This window comes from Rhizophagus irregularis, chromosome 22 (assembly GCF_026210795.1).
Source record: "Rhizophagus irregularis chromosome 22, complete sequence".
Taxonomy (NCBI): Eukaryota; Fungi; Glomeromycota; class Glomeromycetes; order Glomerales; family Glomeraceae; genus Rhizophagus; species Rhizophagus irregularis.
Genome location: NC_089450.1, coordinates 1,572,926 through 1,595,820, shown reverse-complemented (window position 1 = coordinate 1,595,820; position 22,895 = coordinate 1,572,926). Strand labels below are relative to the sequence as shown.

Below are 22,895 nucleotides of genomic sequence, written 5' to 3'. Positions count from 1 at the left end.
ATTAATAAAAAAATGATTTTGTACATTGTTACTTTATTGGCAAAATTTTTACTGTTACGCACGTGGTTTATAAAATAGACCCTGAGTTGTTGTGAGCAATATGTATGATATCAGGAAAATTCTTGCCGAAGAATAGGGGCTGTGCGACGTGCGAATCGCATATATATTCGCATTATTTCGACTCGATTTGCATTTAATTTTGCATGTCATGTCTCCGGCCACACTATTATCATACTAACAAAACAATTTTCGAATATAGATATTTTTAGGCAACTTTCATGTACATGAAAGGATTGGGGACATCTATGCTAATCATAAAGTCATTTTTATCGATTTACAGGGAGATAACATAATGACGAAATGCAGTGCGTAATTGCTGGTGAAAATCCGGGAAATGTTTTCTCCTGGACGTTTACCTAGTGCTATTAAAACGGGTGTGTTGTTGGAAAGCCAGTATATCCAATATGTCGACTTTGAAACCAAGTAGGGCATTGAGGAAAAAAGGCAAAACTTCAGAATCTGTCAACCCGCCCCTTGACAACCATGTAAAACTAGCTTATAATATCTTAAAAAATCTTGAGGACAATATCGTCAGTGAAAAAGAAATTCCAGAACTGAATGTAATAATGGAATTTTAACATGACCTCCAAAGGCAATTACTATCCTCACCTGTGGCCACACTTTCCACAGGATATGCATTGAGAAAAAGCTTCTGCTGATCATGCCAAATATATGTCCATTTTCTGATTGTGGAAAGGATGTTGATATTAAGAACCATTTCCTAATACTAATGAAGAGTCGCCAATTTCAGCTTTATCCAACAGGATGAATGAAAGATTTATCCTATCTTTGCCAATCTTACGGATGGAAGGGGTTGAGAATACAGGATCCCAACCAGTCAAAGGTTATTTAAGATGCGCCAAATATTTCGGAGACCTTTCTTCATGGCCTCCACCCGTAAGCTCTATTTGGTGCTCCTTCAATCTCAAGAGCCTCTGAAACCTCTCGTATATTTGACCTGCAAACATATTGTGCATTATGAGTGCATCATTAATTCACGAAAGCTATTCCCTATATGCCCATCAACTGATATGGAACTGGAAGAAGAAATGGAGATTGATAACGATGATATGGTAACTGACGCCCAGGAGTCAAGTACCACGCAGAAAAAATGCACTAGGAAGTCTACTACTGAAAAGTCCTTCAGCAAGAAAAAGAAGACAACTAATAAGGACGATGTTTCTACTATGCTGAAAAAGCTTATTAAAGAGCTGTTAACTAATATCCCTGATACTGGTAAAATCCTGGAAGAAATGAATGTGTCAGATGCTTCATCAAATACCAGAACGCCAAGCCGAATGAATTTTTTATGTCTCTCTAATATGATAGAGCAAGCTGAGAAAAAAATGAAGATGCAACGCGGAATGTCATCAATTGATATTTTGCCTTTGAATAAGCTTTATATTTGCGATACAAGGAGTTAAAATCCAGCTATGGTAAGGACAGAACAAAGGCTCTCATTGAAGAAGAAGTTAGGAAACAAATTCCTGAAATGAAATTTTCTAATAAAGCTTTGCAAAAGAGGAGGAGGAGGTCTGAGAAAGCTTATAAGCTTTTTGATAGTATTGGCAAATCGAAAATAGAACGAATTAGGTCTTTTCCGCTTCAGGTTTAAGGTAAAAATCATATATAAAATTCTTTGCAGATCCTACTATAAAAGGAAATTTCATGTTACATTATTATGATTTTTTTCCTTTTTAGCTAATTAACCAATAGATAAATCGGATGTCCAATTTTAGGCTAAATTTGGTGATAAAGATGGCCAATTTATTAATTTAGGCAAAGTTCTGATTGGCAGGCCGATCGATGCCGATCAGAATATCAAAATTGTATCTGAATTGCTTAGTATTTTTAATCCGAATTGTTTAAAAAAATATTTTCACAAATTTACCGAATTGCAGTGAATTTTTTCTGAATTATGGTAAATTTGTGACAAAATTTTCTGAATTGTAGTAAAATTTATTCCAAATTGTAGTAAAATTTATTCTGATTTGTAGTAAAATTTATTCCGAATTGTAGTAAAAAATTTATTCTGAATTGTAGTAAAATTTATTCTGAATTATAGTAAAATTTATTCTGATTTGTAGTAAAATTTATTTCAATTTGTAGTAAAAAATTTATTCCGATTTGTAGTAAAATTTATTCCAAATTATAGTAAAATTTATTCTGAATTGTATCGCAAATTACAGTAAATTTTATTCTGAAATTTAAAATATTACATATACATATAAAACAATTTCACCAAAAATCATCCCAACTTTTTAACAAATCCGGTATACGTTAAATTCTTTAATTTCTATTTGTTTCTACAAATTGGAGATGATTTTCCTATAAAAAAAAAGAAAAAACGTTAAAATAACGTTTTTTTTAAGTTTCAAGTTTCAAAAATCAAACGTTACCTGTAGGATAGCAAATTGGAGCTGATTTCTCTACAAAAAAATTAATAAAATATAATAAAAAACGTTAAATTAAATGTTTTTATTAAGTTTCGTCAAAAAGTTTCAAAATTTGAAACTTTACCTGTAGGATTCTGGTATCCAAATTGGAGCTGATTTCTCTGCAAAAAAAATAATAACAAATTAAAAAACGTTAAAATAAACATTTTTTTATTAAGTTTCAAAAATATGAAACTTTACCTATAGGATTGGCTAATTCAGAACCAATTTCCTATAAAAAATATAAAAAACGTTAAAATTAAACATTTTTTATGAAAGTTTTGAAGTTAGAAGAAACTTTGAAACTTTACCTATAGGATTGGCCAATTCAGAGCCAATTTCCTATAAAAAAAATATAAAAAACGTTAAATTAACATTTTTTATTAAGTTTTGAAAATACAAAGATTGGCCAAATCGGAGCCCCATACTTTGGTGTTCTGGACCTACAAAATTAAGAACGAACGTTAGTAATATTCGTTCGATAAATTAATAAAATCTTTCAAAGTTTTACCTTCAAAATGCCAATGTTGAACTCATCCGAAACCTGACCGAGAAGATTTTGGCGTCCATGTTGGAGCCGATTTCCTACAAAAAAAAATAAAAAAATGTTTAAAATAAACATTTTTTATTAAGTTTCGAAAAAAAAACTTTGAAACTTTACTTGTAGGATTGGTATCCCAAATTGGAGCCAATTCCTACAAAAAAAAATATAAAAAACGTCAAAATAACATTTTTTTTTAAATTTCGTAAAGTTAATTCAAAACTTACATGGAAATCTGATATCCAAATCTTGAAACTGATTTCCTACAAAAAAAAATAAAAAAAACGTTTAAAATAAACATTTTTTATTAAGTTTCGAAAAAAAACTTTGAAACTTTACTTGTAGGATTGGTATCAAAATCGGAGCTAATTCCTTACAAAAAAAAAATATAAAAAAATAATAAAAAAATGTTAAAATTAAAACGTTTTTTTATTAAGTTTTGTAAAGTTTTGAAAATTTTCAAAAATTCAAAACTTTACCTGTGGGATTCCAGTATCCAATTTGAAGCTGATTTTTCTGCAAAAAAAAATAATAAAAAATAATAAAAAAATGTTATTTTAAACGTTTTTTTATTAAGTTTTGTAAAGTTTTGAAAATTCGAAACTTTACCTACGGGATTCTGGTATCCAATTTGAAGCCGATTTCCTGCAAAAAAATAATAAATTTAATAAAAAAACGTTAATTTAAATGTTTTTTTATTAAGTTTCATAAAGTTTTGAAACTTCGAAACTTTACTTGCAGAATTCTGGTATTCAATTTGGAGCTGATTTCCTGCAAAAAAAAACAATAAAAATAATAAAAAAATGTTAATTTAAACGTTTTTTTATTAAGTTTTGTAAAGTTCTGAAAATTCAAAACTTTACGGTATCCCTACAATAATGTTAAAAAAAACGTTTTAAAAAACGTTTTTTTCAAAGAAGTTTCGAAAATGTTTCAAAACTTATCTGGAATATCGGTGTCCACGTTGGAGCTGATTTCCTATACAAAAATAAAAAAAGAAAAACGTTTTTAATATTAAAAAACGTTTTTTAAAGTTTTGAAACATATGTTTTGAAACTTACCTTTGGAATTCGGTATTCAAGTAGGAGCCGATTTCCTATATAAAAGTATAAAAAAAAAATGGTAGAAACGTTTTTTTTTATAAAGTTTTGAATTTTTTTTTTGAAACTTATCTGGAACATCAGTATCCACGCCAGAACTGATTTCCTTACAATAATATTAAAAAAACGTTTTTTACGTTAGAAAACGTTTTTTATAAAGTTTTGAAGAAATTCTTCAAAACTTACCTTTGGAGTTCAGTATCCAAGTAGGAGCCGATTTCCTACATAAAAGTATAAAAAAATGGCAGAAACGTTTTTTTTATAAAGTTTCAATTTTTTTTTTCGAAACTTATCTGGAATATCAGTATCCACGCCAGAACTGATTTCCCTACATATAAAATATAAAAAAAATGTTTTTTAAAGTAGTTTTGAAAATCTTTCAACTTATCTGGAATATCAACGTCCACGTTGGAGCTAATTTCCTACACAAAAAATATAAAAAAAAAAATGTTAGAAAACATTTTTTAAAGTAATAGTTTTGCAAAAAAAAAATTAATAAAATCAGAACGTTAACTAACGTTCTGATTGAAAATATTAAATGAAAAGTTAAAAATGTTTCGTAAAAAATAAAATGTTAAAAATCGGAATATTATTTCTAAAAAAAAATTCTGAAATGTTTAAAACTGTTTTATTTAGAAATGAAGTTAGATAAAGATAAAGTTTCGAAACTTTAGTTTAAATAAAGTCTAAATTCGGTAATAGATCAACTAATTGATAAGCTATTAAATTTACTGTGGCTGCGGCTTAGTACATCATAAGTTGATTTTAAAAAATCGTTTATTCAATTATTTACATTAGGGCGGGCAGTGACATATATTAGCTAATATTATTTTAATAGTAACGTTTACTCTCCACCCCCAGGTAAGATTTTATGACCAATCCAATCATTTCACATAGTTTATATTATGTGTAACCTAAGATATTCTTTTACTCCCCACACCCTAAAATATTAGCTAATATATGTCATTGCCCTTATTGATATTCTACCAATTTTTATAAATCAACTATAAATCATATATATCAAAATTTGAATAACTTCTGAAATTGAGCCAAAAATCTTTCGAACTTTTGCCAATTTATTACATGACCGAAAGTTTTGATTTCGATCAATGCAATTTAATATAAAAGTGCTATAAATCAGACAATATTAGGCAAATTTTAAGCTGATTTGCCATTTGTCCAATTTTTTTTTGATTTCAATCAAAATTATGATAATTTTTTGCTAAATTTTTATTGAATTTTTATTGAATTGTCAATTTTCCATAAATCTGAAGTACATATTTGAATATTGGGCAAATTTTAGGTTGATTTGCCATTTTTTTTTAATTTCAACCAGTATCAATCAGATGTCAATCAAATGTAATGATTTTTTACTGAATTTTTATTGAATTTTTATTGAATTGTCAATTTTCCATAAATCAGAAGTACATATTTGAATATTGGGTAAATTTTAGGTTAATTTGCCATTTTATCCAATTTTTTTTTTTTAATTTCAACCAGCATCAATCAGCCATCAATCAAATATAATGATTTTTTGCCGAATTTTTATTGAATTTTTATTGAATTTTAATAATGTATCAAATTTCTATAAATCAGAAGTGCTGATTTGTAATTTTAGCCAATCTTGGGTAAATTTTAGGTTGATTTGCCATTTTGTCCAATTTTTTTTTTAATTTCAATCAGCATCAATCAGCTGTCAATCAAATATAATGATTTTTTGCTGAATTTTTATTGAATTTTTATTGAATTTTTATTGAATTGTCAATTTTCCATAAATCTGAAGTACATATTTGAATATTGGGCAAATTTTAGGTTGATTTGCCATTTGTCCATTTTTTTTGATTTCAACTAGCATCAATCAGCCGTAAGGTTGCTTGTCTAAACCTCTTCAAAATCCTACGATTAGTTTCATCAAAATTTTACTATAGATTTATTATAGTTTCGGCAGAGTTTCAGCAGTTTCAGCATTTATAATAAGTTTCAGCAGTTTCACCTTTCTCCAAAGTTTCGCCAGTTTTATAATATAACTTTAATATAGTTTCGGCAGAATTTCGCTTTTTGGCAAAACGCCATCTTGCCTAAACCTCTAGGTTTTAGCAAGCAACCTTAATCAGTTGTTAATTAAATATGATGATTTTTTGCTGGATTTTTATTAAATTGTCCGATTGGCATCAATCAGATGTGCCGATTTGTAATGTCAGTTATACATGCCACCCAAATTATTTTGGGCTGCCATAATTATAAGTAAAATCCCAAATTCAATTATGGCATCCCAAATTATTTTGGCACTTTACATAGTAAATTATATATAAACTGAATGAATTACAGCATCCTAAATTATAATTATGACATCTCAAAATAATTTGGGCAGCATGTATAATGTCAGTCGATTTTGATCTGATTTTTGGCTGATTTTCCATATATCCGATTTTTTTGATTTTGACCAGTGTTTAAGAAAAAAGTAAGGTAAAACTATTAGTAAAGGGCCAATTTTCTATGGTGACCTTTATTATAAGTAAGCGGGTCCTAGTAATATTTTCTATGTATCCCTATAAATTTTTATAAAATAATAACATTATAATTTTATTATTCAATATTTTAATTTACATTTTCATTTGATATATACAATAAATATTCTTAACGCTATTGCTATATTATTCTTAAATACCAATTATCTTTTAAAAATTAACCTTTTACCTTTTACATACTATATAACCACGCCTTTTTTTAATTATATAAAATTATCTTTCATTCTTAGATCTGATAATTAAAAAAACATATCCAATAAGATTTAAATTATGTGCACAACATGGCACATGAATTAACTGAGGCATTAATGGTAATAAGACATCGTGATAGCATTTTTTTCATGTAAGCTGCTGAATCTGAAAGAAATAAATGTGGTAGATTAAAAGATATATTAAAGTGAGTAAAAATAGTTGTAAGAAGTTGTCCCATTGTAGTATTATTAACACGCTCAGGAAAATCAACTGAAACTAATTTTGTTTCATTGTGATAGCAAAAAAGTGTGTTGATAACACTTTGCGCACAATCATCTGTGATTTCATCTATAATTATAGCCACTGGTTTTGAATCAAAAAACAACTTAAGACATTGATAATGCTTGTCAAATACATTTGGTAAGTAAACTTTGAAGCTTGAGGGATAGAATCACTATTTTTAATATATTTTTTAAAAAATGGAAGTAAAGAATTAACTTTTTCAAGTGGAATGTCTGCTATTGCAAATGCTTCTATTAAGTCTTCAATAAGTTGTTTTTTTGAGTTGGAAGTTATTTGAGTAGAATTAAGAGTAAGTTGTTGGGTTTTATTCTGATTTTCCTCATATTTTTTTACGTTTAACGTATGTTTTTGACTACTACAATGACTGTCTACAACAGATTTATATTTCCATTCCACGGAAATATTACAATAATTACAAAAAAGAATATTATCATCAACATGAAAAGTATCTTTATATTCCTTGCTTCTAGTATAGATTGATATAGATTTTCTTTTTTTGACATCGTAAAAAGAGATGATCAGAAAAAATTGATAATCAACAGCTAAAATGATAAATTAAATTTATTTTACTGTGGATTATGTGTTTTAATATAGAAAGATCTGAATTATGTGATTTTATGTTGTGATAAACATGAATTATGTATTATTACATAAATTATGTGTTTAATGTAAAATTATACAATCAAATAAAATCATTGTTCTTACTAGGTTAACTGTCCAATGAACCCGACCTGTGCGGAGCTCTAATCAAATTAATATTTATATATCAACTATTAAGAAAAAGACTGATAAAAGAGTCAAATTTAGTAGTATAATGTCTGTGATGAAAACTAATGTCCAAATTGCTGTAGTAGAAAAGGACTTCACCTACTATTAAGATAGGTCACCCTGTGGCCTAAAATAAGGTTTACATATAAAACTCTTTGAAGATCCTACTATAAAAGGAAATTTTATGTTATATTATTATGATTTTTTTCTTTTTAATTAATTAACCAATAGAATTTAAGCAAATTCTAAAGTAAAGTTTCATATAAAGTAAATTTAAATACCGATAATATATCTTAGTAGTAGGTGGAATCTAGTAGAAAGCGCAACAGGAGAACTAGGCTACCCTAAGAGATTTATAATGAAGTATCAACATGATATAAGACTAAATATCAATGAAGTTAAGGTGGTCTTTTCTTAAATATGATGTTACAAAGAATAGCTGCCAATAACAACCATTAATAAAACTGCTAGTTATTGTGAATAATAATAATATTTTAGAGATATCAAACCCCTGAATAGAATCCTCCTACTATTAAGATAGGTCGTATGTGTGGCTTTAAAATAAGATTTACATATAAAATTCTTTGAAGATTCTATTATAAAAGGAAATTTTCTGTTACATTGTTATGATTTTTTTCCTTTTTAGTTAATTAACCAATAGAATTTAAGCAAATCCTAAGGTAAGGTTTCATATGAAAGTGAAATTTCTACCGGTAACATATCTTAGTAGTAGGTAAGGTCCTTTCTGAATACTACAAGCTAAAAGATCATTCTCCAAAACATTATAAAGTGCTAATGGAAACAACTAGCAGTCAAAACATATTTTTGTTCTCTAAGACGTGTAGTTATTGTTTAAAAAAAGGTCATAATATTAGAAGCTGTACAAAAAATAAAGCTTCTATTGTTTAGAAAGGTGATATAATAATAGAAGATATGTGAAAATAAATTTCTAGAAAGTTTGGATTTTTCAGTACAGTTAGATAAAACACATCTGAGCTTCAAAGATAATTTGATTGATATATGCTATGTGTATTATATAACATTTAATTGGTTTAATGTTTTAATAATATAGAGTAATTGGCAGATTGCCGATGCATAGAAAATATATATTAATTGCAAATTATTAGTTAGGTTTGTTAGGTTTAAAAGGTTAAGGCTTAGAATTTTAAATGTTTAACAGCCTTTTATTATTATATAAATAAATAAAAATTGATTTTACGCCTTTGCAGTAAATTCATTCACTACTAAGGTTGCTTGCCGAAACTTAAAGGTTTAGGCAAGATGGCGTTTCGCCAAAAAGCGAAATTCTGCCGAAACTATATTAAAGTTATATTAAAAAACTGGCAAAACTTTAGAGAAAGGCGAAACTGCCGAAACTTATTATAAATGCCGAAACTGCTGAAACTCTGCCAAAACTATAATAAATCTATAGTAAAATTTTGACGAAACTAATTGTAGAATTTTGAAGAGGTTTAGACAAGCAACCTTATTCACTACGTAATAAATTATTATCATATAACACTAATGATGATCATTACCAGCAATAAATAGCAAACTCCTATTTAATAAATCTGATAAATTTAATATATTTAATTTATTTAATTTATTTATTTTATCAAATATTCTTATTATTTAACTTTATTATAAATAATATTAGAATTTTATTTAGTTAACAGAAAGAATTTAAAATAATTAAAAATTGTATTGTAGTATTCAGGATTTCAGGTTATATGAAAAGAGTATTATTCTTATTAATAGTATAATTTAAAATAGTTAATTTTACAAACAAGAAATTATCTATATTTTTTGTCATATCTAAAGTCTTATATTATTTTAATAAAAACCTATTTTCTTTAACTGAGTATTTAACATCATTTTATATGATTATTTGTAATTAACTTAAGATTCACTGTTAAAGTTTTTCAGTCATTATTAACAGGATAACAATATAAAAGTCCATTAAATCAGATATATAAAAAAGCTATTTTTTAGTTTTTTTAGTAACTTCTGTAATAAAATATTCTTTAGCTACTTTAACTAATAATATGTTTCAGTTGTTTATATGTAAAATTCTTTAGAAAAAATGTTATTTTCAATTTTACGTTGTCTTTTCTTATATATTTTATTAAAAGACTTCTATTTTTTGTGTGAAATTCAGGTAATAGGATCTATAGAAAAGATTATTTTTAACAATATATATAATACTATATTTATATAATTAATATAATTAATAAATTATTTTACTATATTGTAATAAATTATTTAATAAATGGGCGTTTTGCAGTAAAAAGGGATGAAATTACTAAAAAAATTCAAATTTTCTTTTATATGCCAAAAATTTTCTAAATGCTATAATTTGTTCAGATTTTATATTAACTCATTTTTTATTTTTTTTTTAGTAGTTTCATTTCTTTCTAGCTACTGTAAAGCGCCCAAATGATAAAATTAAAAATATTATTTGTTTATAAAACTTTTTTAATGAATTAAAAGTCTTTGCATTTATTTTAAATCTGTTATATAAAGCTATATTAATGTTAAAAAAGAGAATGGCTAATTTAAATGTAAAATATCTAGGATTTTATAGTGTAATATATAGTATAATTTAGACAAAAAGTGTAATTTGAAATAATTTTAATACCAGTTAAAATTGTATAATTTTGGTTAAAATTAATATTTATTATGCATAAGTTTTTTATTTGTTGTAAAAATAATATCATTAGCTAATAATTTACAATAGACTTTATAATTAACTTTTATATTATTAAATTAGCAACATAATATTATATATTATTTTAATTTTTTGATGTATTGGTATTAACCATCTTTGTAAAAGAATAAAAAAAGAAAATAGTAATTTTATTAATTTACTGCAAAATGGTGTGAAAAAATAACAAAAAGTGTAGAAAAAATGACTATGTCATCCTGGATACCTTATCTGAATTATTGTTATTTATATTTATTTCTTTTACAATAAAAAAACTACTATACCAATTTAATTTATTATAATACAACTTTTAAAAACTATAAAACAGTTTTTTTACTATTAAATACAATAAAATATTTCTTAATAATTTATGATAATGGAAGAAAATTAAGTTACTACTTTTTTGAGTAATTTCATCCCTTTTATTCTAGTAATTATTTCAGATATTTTCAGTATCAATTTCACTTTTTTGTATATATTCATTTAATGCATTAATACGGGCCATAATGCCTATTTCGGACCTAACTGATTTAGAAAGTATGCGCGAAATTTTTTTTTTTATAATAGTATCAAATTTGATCATCGGTTTAATTAACAAAAAAATTCGGGTCAAGAAAAATTGTGGTTTTAGGTTTGTATTGTTAACGATGACAACGTTGAAACCATTGTTTGACCTTCCTTTATTCCTAAAAGAGAAAAAATTATAAAAAAAATATATATTATCAAGTTCTTATACGGAAAGATAAACATCAATGGTTGAGATAATCAGTGCAGTACATGGATAAAAAGAAGTTTTAATCCCAATTTCCTTTTGTTTCATATATTTAATTGATAATCTTGCTCAATGTTACGTTGAATTTGAAACTCGTTTTAATAACCAGCCAAAAAGCAACAATGCATACTTTATGAAAGGAAAAAAGGCGAAATTTTGAGTATATAGAAACTAATTTGGTAAATATAAATCAGTTACCCACTTAATAGTTTGTACAATTAGTTGCATTTACAATTAGTTGTATTATAAAAGGCAATTATTCACTGCACGAATCATGAAAGCCCAATTTATAAATAAAATATATTAATAATAAGTATACAAAATTGGGCAAAAATCATTAACCTTTTGAATCAACTCCTTTTTTTTTATAAATTTATATTAACATATAAAAACAAAAAAAAAATAAATAAAAATTATAGTCCATATTTATTAATATTCATTCTCTTCAGAAAAAAAATAAGAATAAGCAAGAACTAAAAAACAAAAATAACCATAACAATATTAGAAATTTGTATAAAAAATTATATATAATCATTAAAGCATATATTACTTGTAAAATAAACCAGAAATCCCCCTGAAACGCTCATTAACATTGCAGCAAATTCTATCTATAAAAAAAAGAAAAAAAATATACGTTACAAAAAGTTATAATAATCATTGCAAACAAAACGAATTAAAACTTACCACTTCAATGTGAGCCAAGATAATTGGTAAAGCTGAAATTTCACAATTGACCAATTAATAAATAAAATATTGTTTACTGAAATAAATTCATAATACTTACCAATTCCAGAAACAACTAGAATAGATGTCAAAAACTTGCCAAAATCTTTAGGTCCATTGCTAATAATAAATAAAAAAAAGTTAGTCAAAAATGCAAACTTAAAATATTTAAGGAAAAGTTTTAAATTATCAACTTTGATTGTTCATTAAAGTAATATAAATCATCGCCGCTAGCACATTTCGAGAAAATGAAATTCGGTAGCGGAGCTAAAACAAAAGTTGCAACTAATAAAACAAAAAATGCAAGGATAAGCATAAAAAATGACCAGCAATTAGTTATAATAAACACGAATGTCGGCAGATCTAAATATTTACATCATATTTTAACGTACCAACGAACAATGGCCACCAATTCCTAAATAAATCGTTTAATCAGTTCAAACCGTTAAAAAAAAATAAACCAGGAAAAAAACGAGCACTAAAAAAAACCATACTGATATAATGCTCCCGACAAAATGACAAGTAAAAATCCCCAAGCTAGAATGAAAGATAAGCCAATAATCCTAGAAAATGTTTTAAAGAACCAATGTTGAGAAATGAAAATAGAGCAGAATTTCGCCGTTTACTTCGGCCATTAGAACTTGATGTATGGCTATTTATTTATTTATTAGACTATTTATTAGACGACTAAAAAGAATTTCTTAAAAATTTCTTCCTTGCTTACGCTAAACAAAAAAAAGTAAATATTTATTAAAAATTATTAAAAAGTTATTAAAAACCAAAGGAGATAAAGTGAAACACTTTTTACTTTTTAAACCTGCCATTTCTATTTTAAATACTAATTATTTATTTATTGTTTCTAGTTATGTCTATTTTTATACCCAAGTCAGAGACTAAATTCAGAGATGTATTTATGTTTGCCATTTACGCATAATGAAATACTGCGGTGTTATATAAGATTCTATCGGTTAAAAGTATTAGCTTATGCCGCCAAATTTTATGATTTACAGATTAATTAACCAAAATTTTAATAATAGTAGCTATGGTGAACAGTCAAGGAACTTCATGCATGTTGACTCTATTTCAATATAAAAGGAAATGAGTGACATGCGGCCGCTGCAAGTGTCCTATTTTGACTTCCTCTCTTTGACGACAAACAAAAAAATTTATAGAACCTTTTTTACTCTCTTTTGCGCCCCACCCTTTCATAACTTGCATATAATATAACTTAAAACATTTACACCCTTTTAACTTTTTTCATTCTTTGTATGCTGTAATTTTATCTCTTCATGCCTTCGGAAAAGAAAAAACGCGTTTTACCACCACCTGCAGGTTTAGATTTTGCTACTTCACCAAAAGATAGTTTGGTTGACGATTTAAGATACGCGCTTGAACATGCAAAAGAGTTATATTCTGACATAGCATGGGATTTTACTTTAGCGCCTAGCCCGACTATCATCTATGCACACAAAGGTACTATTTTATTTCCACTTTTATTTACTACGCCACCGTTCGGACGATTGGCTTGTGTGGTGGTAGTGACCCCGAACTTTAAATTATTTATAATAAATTTTAAATTTGGAATTGAAATAATTTTTTATAACTATTTTTTATTTTTATTTTTATTTTTATTTTTATTTTTCTTTTTTTTGCAATTTAACTTATTTCAATTCTTTTTTTTGATTGTAAAAAAAAAATAATCAGCTATCTTGTATGCTCGAAGTTCACGCAGTTTTCAAGAACGTTTCTTAAAAAACAAAGATGCAAATGGAATGTCTATACGGTCTGTTCGATTATCAAACCCAGAACCAACAATTGCAAAGACTGATGCGGAACCATTCCTTTTTCGTCAGGAATTAAAATTTTTTTATACCGGTGAAGAAGGAAGTGAAGAATTTTTATCTGCTGTTGATACCACAGATGAGCTTGAGCAGGACAAATTAAAAGAAGACTTAATATATATGTTTAAGTCTAAATTGTACACGGATGTTGAATTAGTCTTAGATTACTCTGAAGATAGTCCTGAAATTGTAGATGAAGAAGATTTTAAACCTATAAAAATTAAAGCTCACAGATTTATATTATATACAAGATCTGAATACTTTAAGAAGATGTTAAGTTCCGATTTTATTGAAGCTCGATCATCAAGTATTCATCTTGATGCTTCTATTTTTAATCAAACATCACTCAATATAATCTTGACATTCATTTACACTGGTAATATTCCACCTTCAAAACCTCTGACTTTGGACGATTATGAATGGGTTTGGATTGGTGCTGATTTTCTTGGTATAAAATTTCTTTGTGATGAATGCATATGTAGAATTGCAACGAAGGTTCATCATTTCACTTGTACTTGTGCTGAATGCCAATCAGTAATACCAAGAGTTGCTATTTTTGCAAAGGAACATGATGTTGATATGCTGTGGCAAGGATGTTTGCATGTATTATCGCATGGATTTGATAGTATGTGGCCTCAAAAAGCATTTGCAGATCTTGATGAAGATACACGAGAGGAGGTTCTTTTCACAGTTCTTGCTAATATACAACAAAATAATAGTGTTATGGCTGCCTTCAAAGGTTGTCGAAAGATTTTGTCAAATATTGATATTAAAGGCATAGGATTGCCTTGGATAGAAACAATACGTGGAATGACACATAGAGTTCAATCTTTTACTGTCAAAAATATTTTGGTAGATAATTTTGAACAAATTTGTAGTGAAGACCAAGAATTTTTAGATTGTGTGGATGGTGTTGGTTTTAGTTCAGATTTATTAGAGGACATTATGAATGTAGTAGTTGAAGAGGGTTTAACCGAAAAAAATGCCGCACGGGTGTTAAATTGCATTACCGGGAAATTATTGACTAGACAGGCAGTAGTGGATTCGGAAAGTTTTGAGACAAAACGAGTTTTAAATCAAGCAAAACAAAACGTATTTGACTATATGAAAAAGCGATGGATGAGTGTGAAAGGAAATGGTGGTTTTAGGTTGTTAACCCCGTGGCAATTGGATGAATTCTCAAAAGGTAATGAACGATTGTTCAAGATTTTTTTTTTTTTATTCATTCACAATAACCAAATATCAAAATAATACTTTCTATAGAACTTGGTGTTACAAATCAAGAATTACAAGAATCTACAGATCATAAAGAGAATAAACCTAAGGTTAGAACGCCAAGTGTAACAAATGGTCTTTCCAAAAAAGGAAGAGAATCATCGCCCGCCCCTAAAGTGACTAAATCTATAACAACTGTAACCACAACGACACCGGCATTAATTGTAACAACACCGCCTCAGTTGAATCCGTCACCATCAACAGGAGATACAGATTCCAATTCAGGCTCTAATACAAGCGAAAGCGGCTCAACGTCAAATTCTTCAGCTGAATCATCATCTATGGGCAGTGCCGATACAACTGCAAAAACAAATGCTAAGAAAGGTAAAAGCGTGCGCATTGGCGAGACTACGACCGCCCCTGTATGGGCTCGTCCAACTCGTGCTAGTGTGTTACGCCAAAAGGCTCTTGCAGAATCATCCGCAAAGAATCCAGTAAAGCCACGAATAAAAACTAATACTACTACAAAATCAGCTTCTAATTCATCATCTAATTCCACGCAATCTAAACCAACAACATCGGTATCTAAAACAGTAAAAACGACGACGACACGTACACCACGACAGTCTACTTCTGCATCTAGTCTTAGGGTACCTAATGGCTCTCCGACTTCACAAAGGGGTCGTTCTTCTAATAAGCAAAATTCTTCCAAGAAAAATACTTCTGCTACATCATCTCGTGCGAGTTCAATATCATCCGTGACCTCTCTAAATTCACCTTCTGTCTCGCCATCTCGATTTGGTGGTGTGAGACAAACACGCTCTAGTATGTTACGTCAGCTTAAATATGATGACGCAGAACAACGTCGTGGTCGTGACCGTGAGCGTGATACATCACCAACATCATCTCGAGCTAGTTCTATTGCTTCTACTTCATCTGTTGCCAGTACTACTACCAGCTCCTCCCATCATAGGAGAAAACGTTCCCCATCACAAAACTCATCAAATACTTCAATTACTACCAATTCAAACGGTGCTATTACTTGTTTACAGCCAAAACCCCATCAGATAAAATTAGCAACTATTGCTAATCCAGATATTTCCGTAGGAAGACGTGTAATACTTCCAACAAAAAATAATGCTCCCGGAGTTATACAGTTTCTGGGTGAAACAGAATTTGCTAAAGGTATCTGGGTTGGAATAGAATTAGATAATCCTGGTAAGAAAGTGAATTTTTTTTTTTGGAATTATTTTAGGATAGATTAATAAATTATTTTACTAATATTTAAAAAAAATCTCTTTTTCTAGTGGGTAAAAATAATGGTAAAGTAGCGAGTACTAAATATTTTACGGCTGGCCCTAACCACGGAATTTTTGTTAGACCAGATTCACTTTTGCTAATATAAAATAATAATTTAACTGTAAATTAAAACTTATAATTATCAAGAACATTTTTTTATTTCAATTATTTTAAATGCATACACTCCTTTGATATTATGCGCATTCATATACTTCCCTTTGTTATTTTTTTTCTATTTGTTAAAAATTTAAATATTATATAATTTTTCAAACTTATATTTTATATTTCTTATATTTCTTTAGAACCATTTTTTACTATATTTTTGGTAGTTATTTTTCTTTTTGGTTTATTAATTTATCTTATCAATTGCTAATTTTTTTCTTCTTTTTGTATTATACAAAACTATTTTTCAAAATTATCAAATATTTTTATTTTCTATTCTAAAAAAAGGTGATTGATTGATTGAGATGAGAATGAGGGTAAAAAAATGGGAAAGGAAAAAAGATATCGTTTTAATAATTATTAATTTCCAATTAACTTTTTTTTTTCAAAAAAAAAAGAATAAATCAGTTTTTTTTTAACTTTTTTTTCTTAAATGACTTACATGACATATTACCATGTAAATTATACTTTGAATAAATAATTATCTGAATTTTTTTGAATCAATTAATGTTTACAAAATTAAAAAATAGAAAAAGTACTACGAACTTAGTTATAAATTCACATTATTTCAGTTCATTGTCACTATTTTTCTCATGCAACTCCAGCATCAAGACCAGGAGCTGCCGAAGAGAATTTTGATAAGTCTTTATCTGTATTCTTTGCAGAAAAAGATTTCATACGAGACTCCAACTCTGGCCTAAAATGCCGGATTAACCCTTGAACTGGCCATGCAGCAGCGTCACCAAGAGCTGATGAAACGTGTTAATTAATAACCTATTTAATATCAAACACAGTTAATTTATAAACATACCACAAATAGTATGTCCTTCAATTTGTTTGGTTAACTCTTCAATCATATCAATCTCTCTAGGAACGGCACTTCCTTTTTCGAAACGTGACATCGTATTCGCAAGCCATTTACATCCTTCTCTACATGGTGTGCATTGACCACAACTTTCGTGTTTATAGAAGGCAGATAATCGAGATATTGCGGATACAATATCAGTAGACTTATCCATAACAATGACAGCAGCGGTACCTAAACCGGATTGAACATCACGCAAAGCATCAAAGTCCATCCTAATGGAAAAAAATTTCACATAATTAAACATAATATTATAATAGGTAATAAATTTATAACATTAACTTACAAAACGTCATCACAAATGCGTTTTGGAATTACTGGAACAGATGAACCTCCAGGTATAATAGCAAGAAGATTATCCCAACCGCCACGTACTCCACCACAGTGGCGTTCTATAAGCTCTTTAAGTGGGATACTCATTTCCTCTAATATGTTAAATAATACGGAATTAGCAATTGCAAAATAATATTTAATGAAAAAATTTTATATAATTACCCTCAACGGTACAGGGATTGTTTACGTGACCAGATATACAGTAGAGTTTTGTACCGCTATTTTTTTCACGACCAAAGCTAGCGAACCACTCACCTTTTCTAATTAAACGAATGTATTTGTCAATAATTTTCATATACCTATTTTGCATCATATTATTACTTAATATTACCGTCTACAGATAGTAGGTGCTACAGCTATAGTTTCCACATTAGCTACTGTAGTTGGACAACCAAATAAACCTACATCGGCCGGGAATGGTGGCTTTAATCTGGGTTTTCCTTGTTTTCCTTCAAGGGATTCAATCAAGGCAGTTTCTTCCCCACAAATGTAAGCACCAGCTCCACGATGAATAAATACATCAAAATCATATCCGGATCCACAAGCGTTCTTGCCAATAAGGCCGTCTATATTATGTATAAGTACGATAAGTATAATAAATTAAAAATAAATGTGTAATAAATTAAACTAACCTTTGTATGCCTCATTTATTGCAATTTGTAAATTAGTAGCTTCATTATAGAATTCACCTCTAATATATATATATGCTATTAAAAAAATGGAAAATAAATGTAAATTTTTGAAAATTGGTTAAAAAAAATCACTCGTTAAATATTCATACCTGCTGTAGCATTCATTGCTCTACCAGCAACCAAACAACCTTCAACCAATTTATGAGGATCACCCCGCATAATCTCACGATCCTTGCATGTACCTGGTTCACCTTCATCAGCATTAACAACCAAATATCTTGGTCTATAGATAATAATTATTAAATTATTAATAAAACAATTTTTTTTTTTTAATTGTAAAAAAACTTTCATCTTACCTGTCACCCGAAGGTTTATTCATAAAACTCCATTTTAAACCAGATGGAAAACCGGCACCACCGCGACCCCTTAAGCCTGAAGCTTTAATTTCTTGTATAATCCATTCATGACCCTTTAAAAGTATCTCTTTAGTTTTATGCCAGTCGCCACGTTTTTTTGCACCTTCTAATCCAAAATCATGACGTGAATATAAATTTGTGAAAATACGATCTTGATCTTTTAGACCTCCATAAGTACGACTCACAGGAGTCTCACTTTGAACTGTGGCAAATTTTGAAATACCCTTAAAATTCGCACTTCGAACGAAGGTAGTTCGAAGGCAAGCTGTTTGAAGTACAAGAAAAGGTTATATTTAATACACGCTTCGTAAAAATATTTCCGAAGCATAATACACCTCGAAATTCAACTAAAAAAGTAATAATATCTTACTTTTATATAAAAGACTATTTTTTAGCATTTTTTGATGGTTATTTGAAAAGGATCTAAGATTTTATCTTGATCGTTATAATCTAAATATTTTGTTGTGTAACGATAACGTGATACGCATTATTTTATACAACGCAATAGCGAATTCTCGGACTTCTCGTATACTAGAGTCTATCTGATAACGGTATTATTAAAAGCTATTGCAAAGCAACTTCATTCTAGAGGTCCTTAGCTCACAGTTACCAGTTGAATTTGAACTATACTTGCACACAAGGAAGTCTGAAATTTGGTTTACACTCCAAATTTTTTATCTTCAAAATGGCACTTCTTGCAAATTCTATTTGATAATATAAAGTATATAAGAGAGCAAATTACGTTTACGAAATCTAATGATCCGAATCCTTTCAAAAACGGTTGGACCTTTGCCAAAATTAGGGTTGGAAGAGTAAAGTAATTAGTGTAATAGGTATCAAAATAGAACTTTGATATTTTAAAAAGCCATTTCAGCAACAAAGTGCTCCTAATCTAGATTGGGAATTTATGGTATTATAGATTAGCAAATGATTATTTAGAGCAAATTATGCAAATTATTAATTACAAAAGAAAAAACTCATATTGAGATAGAAGAAGAATTCAACTTAAATAATGATAGCGATAATAAAACTAACCAAATAAATTTATAACTTCCCCTCTCTCACCTCTAAATTATTTATTATAATATTAAAACACTGGACAATTTCAAATTAAATTGACTAAATTAGGTGCTGTTAAGAAATTAGAGTTAAAATGCGACATATAGATTAGGATGGCCAAGTGAAACTCTTGATTAACGCGACAGAGCAAAGCCGTGTAAACTCAAAACACTTTAAAAGCGGGTTTGTTTAATATGTTTTTATTATATAATTCATTATCTTTTTTGATAAAGTAGCTTACACCAGATTTTTCTTACATATATTTATAGTAAAATACCACCTTTTCTATTATTTATATGTACCCAAGTACTAGATGAATATAATCTAGCTAGCCCAATCTGGATTCCTGTTAATTAATATGAAAAATAATAATGCCATTGCTGATCCAACAATCCAAGAACTCGGTCTATAGTCTAATATTGATGACGACATCAAACTTGCTAAACAGATATGTTCTATAGCAATAAGGTGCAGGGATAGAGAATGACCGGGTCATTTGGCAATTTTGAAATGACCTCTAAATGACAAATAATTTCTTCAAATAACTATGTCATTTGTCACTTTTTTGGGGGTGAATCAGGATAATATTTTTTTTGTTGCGAGACTTTATGATCGTTGGGAATTTCTATCGAATTTATCTGCGAAAGAATCATCGAATTCTAACAAGCCACTTCATTTATTATATTGTGGAATTTGATGTTATTTCGAGTCAAACCCAATAACGAAAAAAGGATTCAAAGTGAAATATTGAGTATCGACCTTCAAGGATCCTAAGGAGTTTACTTCGTCATGTACAAATACTAGCCTTTAACAATTTCAACCAACAAACATTTATTTTTCTCTAAGAACTTTAATCAACTATCAATTCTTCGGCTACAAATGTACTTTGCAACCAAACTTCATCAGATATAATATCCCAGAGGGGAAATAAACAGAGATTACCACGGGCAAACATAGAAGACATGGTGATGAAAATAAGAAGCCCTATCATGATTAAATTTCAGTGGACAGAATTTTATAGCATATGTATTTTATTATGATTTGAAGAAACATTCATCTAGAAGCAATGCCTAATTCTGAGAGAGATTGTAATTACTAGTAAAAGCTTTCTCAGAATCATAAGTATACCAGCCTTAAAGACGCAATTCAGCGAATAGATGTCCCCTATTCCTGTCTTTTGAAACAACCTTTTCAGGCAGTTTTAAACATTAGTAAAATCGATCTTTCTTAAGTAAGCATCAATTATTCAAGTATTGCTGTTATTATTTTGTTACCGGAATAAATCTATCTAAAGATTAGTTAGAATTTCAATTAGTAAAAAAAATCAAATAGGTTGATTTTTAATAGATTTACTATTCTAAACTTCGCATGACAGACGTGAAAGACAAAATTTCAAAATATTGTTTGTGAATTTGACTTAACAAATTATAAGTGAAATAAAGCTAAGGAGTAATGTGAGTAAAGCATTTGGTACTCTTTATCAAAATGCAATGATATTTTATAAATTACTAATTGACAATATATAATTCTAATAAAGTCACTTTCATTTCAGATTTACTATTTAGCATTTTAATAAAATTTATTAGTTTTAGTAATTTTTCGTATTTATTATTTTTACATATGAATTTACTTTATTAGCTGGTATGTTTAAACCATATTTTAACGTCTACCTAACTTTTAGTTTATTTGAATTAATTCCACCAATGGTTCCGACCAACACCATTCCCGCAGCCAACAACCAAACCCAAAGATGATCAAATTGGCTTTTAGTCCAATCGGCTTGAGTTCCTCCAAGGGCTGTTAGCCAAACTAAAAACAAAACTAAATAACCAGAAGTCCTATGATACTTATACATACCTCTTGCTTTTGCAGCACCCCCAACTACTCCAGGAAAATTCACCAAGGTTGATCCAGCAATTGTTTGAATAAGAATAAGTAAAAATGTAATCAATCCGGACTTTCCATGAGGAGACGTAACTATAATTATTTTAAAATTGATAATATAGATCATAAATCCAATCAAACTGAAAGTAACATAAGAATTTGATTAAACAACTTACAATGTTCCTTATTTCCCTCTGCTTTAAATGTATAAATTACATAGAAGCCTCCAATTACGCTCAAAAAAGTAATAGATTGCATCAATTTATGAAAATTTAAGGAAGCATCTTTTTCTTGTCTGGACTCTGCTTTTTGAAGAACAGCACTGCCTATAATACATGACGTAGATTACGTGAATACGAAATACAAATAATATTTATACTTAATAAGGAAATGGTTGATAAACTACCTTGTGTTGCCATTAAAAGAACCATAGCCATTAAAGTTGGGTGCCAAATAAAAAAGAAATAGTCTACAGAACTCGCTATATACCAAACAGTACTAGCGAAGAGAAGAGCTCCGAAGCTCACAAGTAAAGAAAATACGAAACTCATGTTGAAATTTATTGAGCCTGTAGGTGTTAGAACAGAACCGTCTGTAAAGTTTGTGGGTTCAGTAGAGGAATATTGAGGTAAAAAACTGTTATTTTCGATCAACGGTTGTGCAATATTGTCTTCAGAATTTTTTGGCGATACCATAACGAAAGGGATAAAATTTAAAAACGGGGTATATAAATTTATAAATTTAGTATGGGATATGAATGATCTACCTCATTACGATAGTCGCTTTAAACGAGGTAGTGATTTATAGTTTGTCATTCTGATTGTTGAAAACCTTTTGTAAAAGATTTTTCTGGACTTATTAATTATTATAGTTAGTATAAATTTATAGTTAGTACTTATAATTATATATAGATATTTTCTCTTTTTTTCTTTAATAAAAATGCCACTTTTTAGAAATTAAAGTATCCAAATCAGTATTGGATTTGGATAATATCAAATCCAATAATACAAAAGGTAATTGGATCTCTAATTACATTTCCAGTTATACCCAAACCTAAACATTT

The 22,895-nt window shown here is 28.4% G+C and overlaps 6 protein-coding genes across 7 annotated transcripts; 2 read left to right on the top strand and 4 right to left on the bottom strand.

Annotated features, from left to right (window-relative positions):
• Positions 1 to 825: 825 nt before the first annotated feature.
• OCT59_014607 (uncharacterized protein) lies at positions 826 to 1,484 on the top strand (the record flags this gene model as incomplete). The annotated part of the gene is made up of 2 exons (XM_066150135.1): positions 826 to 957; positions 1,065 to 1,484. 2 exons carry the CDS (start codon positions 826 to 828, stop codon positions 1,482 to 1,484), a joined length of 552 nt encoding a protein of 183 aa, XP_066002334.1.
• Positions 1,485 to 2,366: 882 nt separating this feature from the next.
• OCT59_014606 (uncharacterized protein) lies at positions 2,367 to 3,745 on the bottom strand (the record flags this gene model as incomplete). Its single annotated transcript, XM_066150134.1, has 11 exons — positions 2,367 to 2,388; positions 2,460 to 2,489; positions 2,581 to 2,617; positions 2,697 to 2,727; positions 2,802 to 2,837; positions 2,924 to 2,938; positions 3,007 to 3,080; positions 3,157 to 3,190; positions 3,264 to 3,299; positions 3,516 to 3,552; positions 3,714 to 3,745. 11 exons carry the CDS (start codon positions 3,743 to 3,745, stop codon positions 2,367 to 2,369), a joined length of 384 nt encoding a protein of 127 aa, XP_066002333.1.
• An 8,087-nt stretch (positions 3,746 to 11,832) lies between these two features.
• On the bottom strand, positions 11,833 to 12,950 carry OCT59_014605 (uncharacterized protein; the record flags this gene model as incomplete). Its single annotated transcript, XM_066150133.1, has 8 exons — positions 11,833 to 11,876; positions 11,954 to 12,011; positions 12,088 to 12,119; positions 12,188 to 12,246; positions 12,321 to 12,411; positions 12,519 to 12,541; positions 12,621 to 12,663; positions 12,944 to 12,950. The coding sequence occupies 8 exons, from the start codon at positions 12,948 to 12,950 to the stop codon at positions 11,833 to 11,835; spliced, it is 357 nt and encodes a 118-aa protein (XP_066002332.1).
• A 344-nt stretch (positions 12,951 to 13,294) lies between these two features.
• OCT59_014604 (uncharacterized protein) lies at positions 13,295 to 17,069 on the top strand. The gene is made up of 4 exons (XM_025323728.2): positions 13,295 to 13,599; positions 13,831 to 15,153; positions 15,231 to 16,400; positions 16,490 to 17,069. The coding sequence occupies exons 1-4, from the start codon at positions 13,416 to 13,418 to the stop codon at positions 16,585 to 16,587; spliced, it is 2,775 nt and encodes a 924-aa protein (XP_025190137.1). The 5' UTR covers positions 13,295 to 13,415; the 3' UTR covers positions 16,588 to 17,069.
• Positions 16,623 to 19,948, bottom strand: OCT59_014603 (NADH-ubiquinone oxidoreductase 51 kDa subunit mitochondrial precursor). Its single transcript, XM_025312284.2, has 9 exons — positions 19,260 to 19,948; positions 18,830 to 19,154; positions 18,623 to 18,756; positions 18,474 to 18,548; positions 18,173 to 18,407; positions 18,004 to 18,101; positions 17,795 to 17,933; positions 17,455 to 17,723; positions 16,623 to 17,392 (listed from the first exon to the last, which is right to left on the bottom strand). The coding sequence occupies exons 1-9, from the start codon at positions 19,285 to 19,287 to the stop codon at positions 17,235 to 17,237; spliced, it is 1,461 nt and encodes a 486-aa protein (XP_025190138.1). The 5' UTR covers positions 19,288 to 19,948; the 3' UTR covers positions 16,623 to 17,234.
• A 1,544-nt stretch (positions 19,949 to 21,492) lies between these two features.
• On the bottom strand, positions 21,493 to 22,606 carry OCT59_014602 (uncharacterized protein). Of its 2 annotated transcripts, XM_025308928.2 has the most exons (3): positions 22,239 to 22,606; positions 22,009 to 22,158; positions 21,493 to 21,925 (listed from the first exon to the last, which is right to left on the bottom strand). In XM_025308928.2, exons 1-3 carry the CDS (start codon positions 22,525 to 22,527, stop codon positions 21,615 to 21,617), a joined length of 750 nt encoding a protein of 249 aa, XP_025190139.2. In that variant the 5' UTR covers positions 22,528 to 22,606; the 3' UTR covers positions 21,493 to 21,614. The 2 variants fall into 2 exon arrangements, with proteins under 2 accessions (XP_025190139.2, XP_066002331.1); XM_066150132.1 differs by having other exon boundaries at positions 21,493 to 22,158.
• Positions 22,607 to 22,895: the final 289 nt, after the last annotated feature.

Coding starts and splice junctions, on each gene's coding strand:
- OCT59_014604 (XM_025323728.2), top strand. CDS start 13,416: ATGCCTTCGGAAAAGAAAAAACGCGTTTTACCACCACCTGCAGGTTTA. Junction 13,600..13,830: donor TATCATCTATGCACACAAAG/GTACTATTTTAT, acceptor AAAAATAATCAG/CTATCTTGTATGCTCGAAGT. Junction 16,401..16,489: donor AATAGAATTAGATAATCCTG/GTAAGAAAGTGA, acceptor CTCTTTTTCTAG/TGGGTAAAAATAATGGTAAA.
- OCT59_014603 (XM_025312284.2), bottom strand. CDS start 19,287: ATGCTAAAAAATAGTCTTTTATATAAAA. Junction 19,155..19,259: donor AAATAGTCTTTTATATAAAA/GTAAGATATTAT, acceptor TACTTCAAACAG/CTTGCCTTCGAACTACCTTC. Junction 17,724..17,794: donor CGCATTTGTGATGACGTTTT/GTAAGTTAATGT, acceptor TTTTTCCATTAG/GATGGACTTTGATGCTTTGC.
- OCT59_014602 (XM_025308928.2), bottom strand. CDS start 22,527: ATGGTATCGCCAAAAAATTCTGAAGACAATATTGCACAACCGTTGATC. Junction 22,159..22,238: donor TCTTTTAATGGCAACACAAG/GTAGTTTATCAA, acceptor CATGTATTATAG/GCAGTGCTGTTCTTCAAAAA. Junction 21,926..22,008: donor AGAGGGAAATAAGGAACATT/GTAAGTTGTTTA, acceptor AAATAATTATAG/TTACGTCTCCTCATGGAAAG.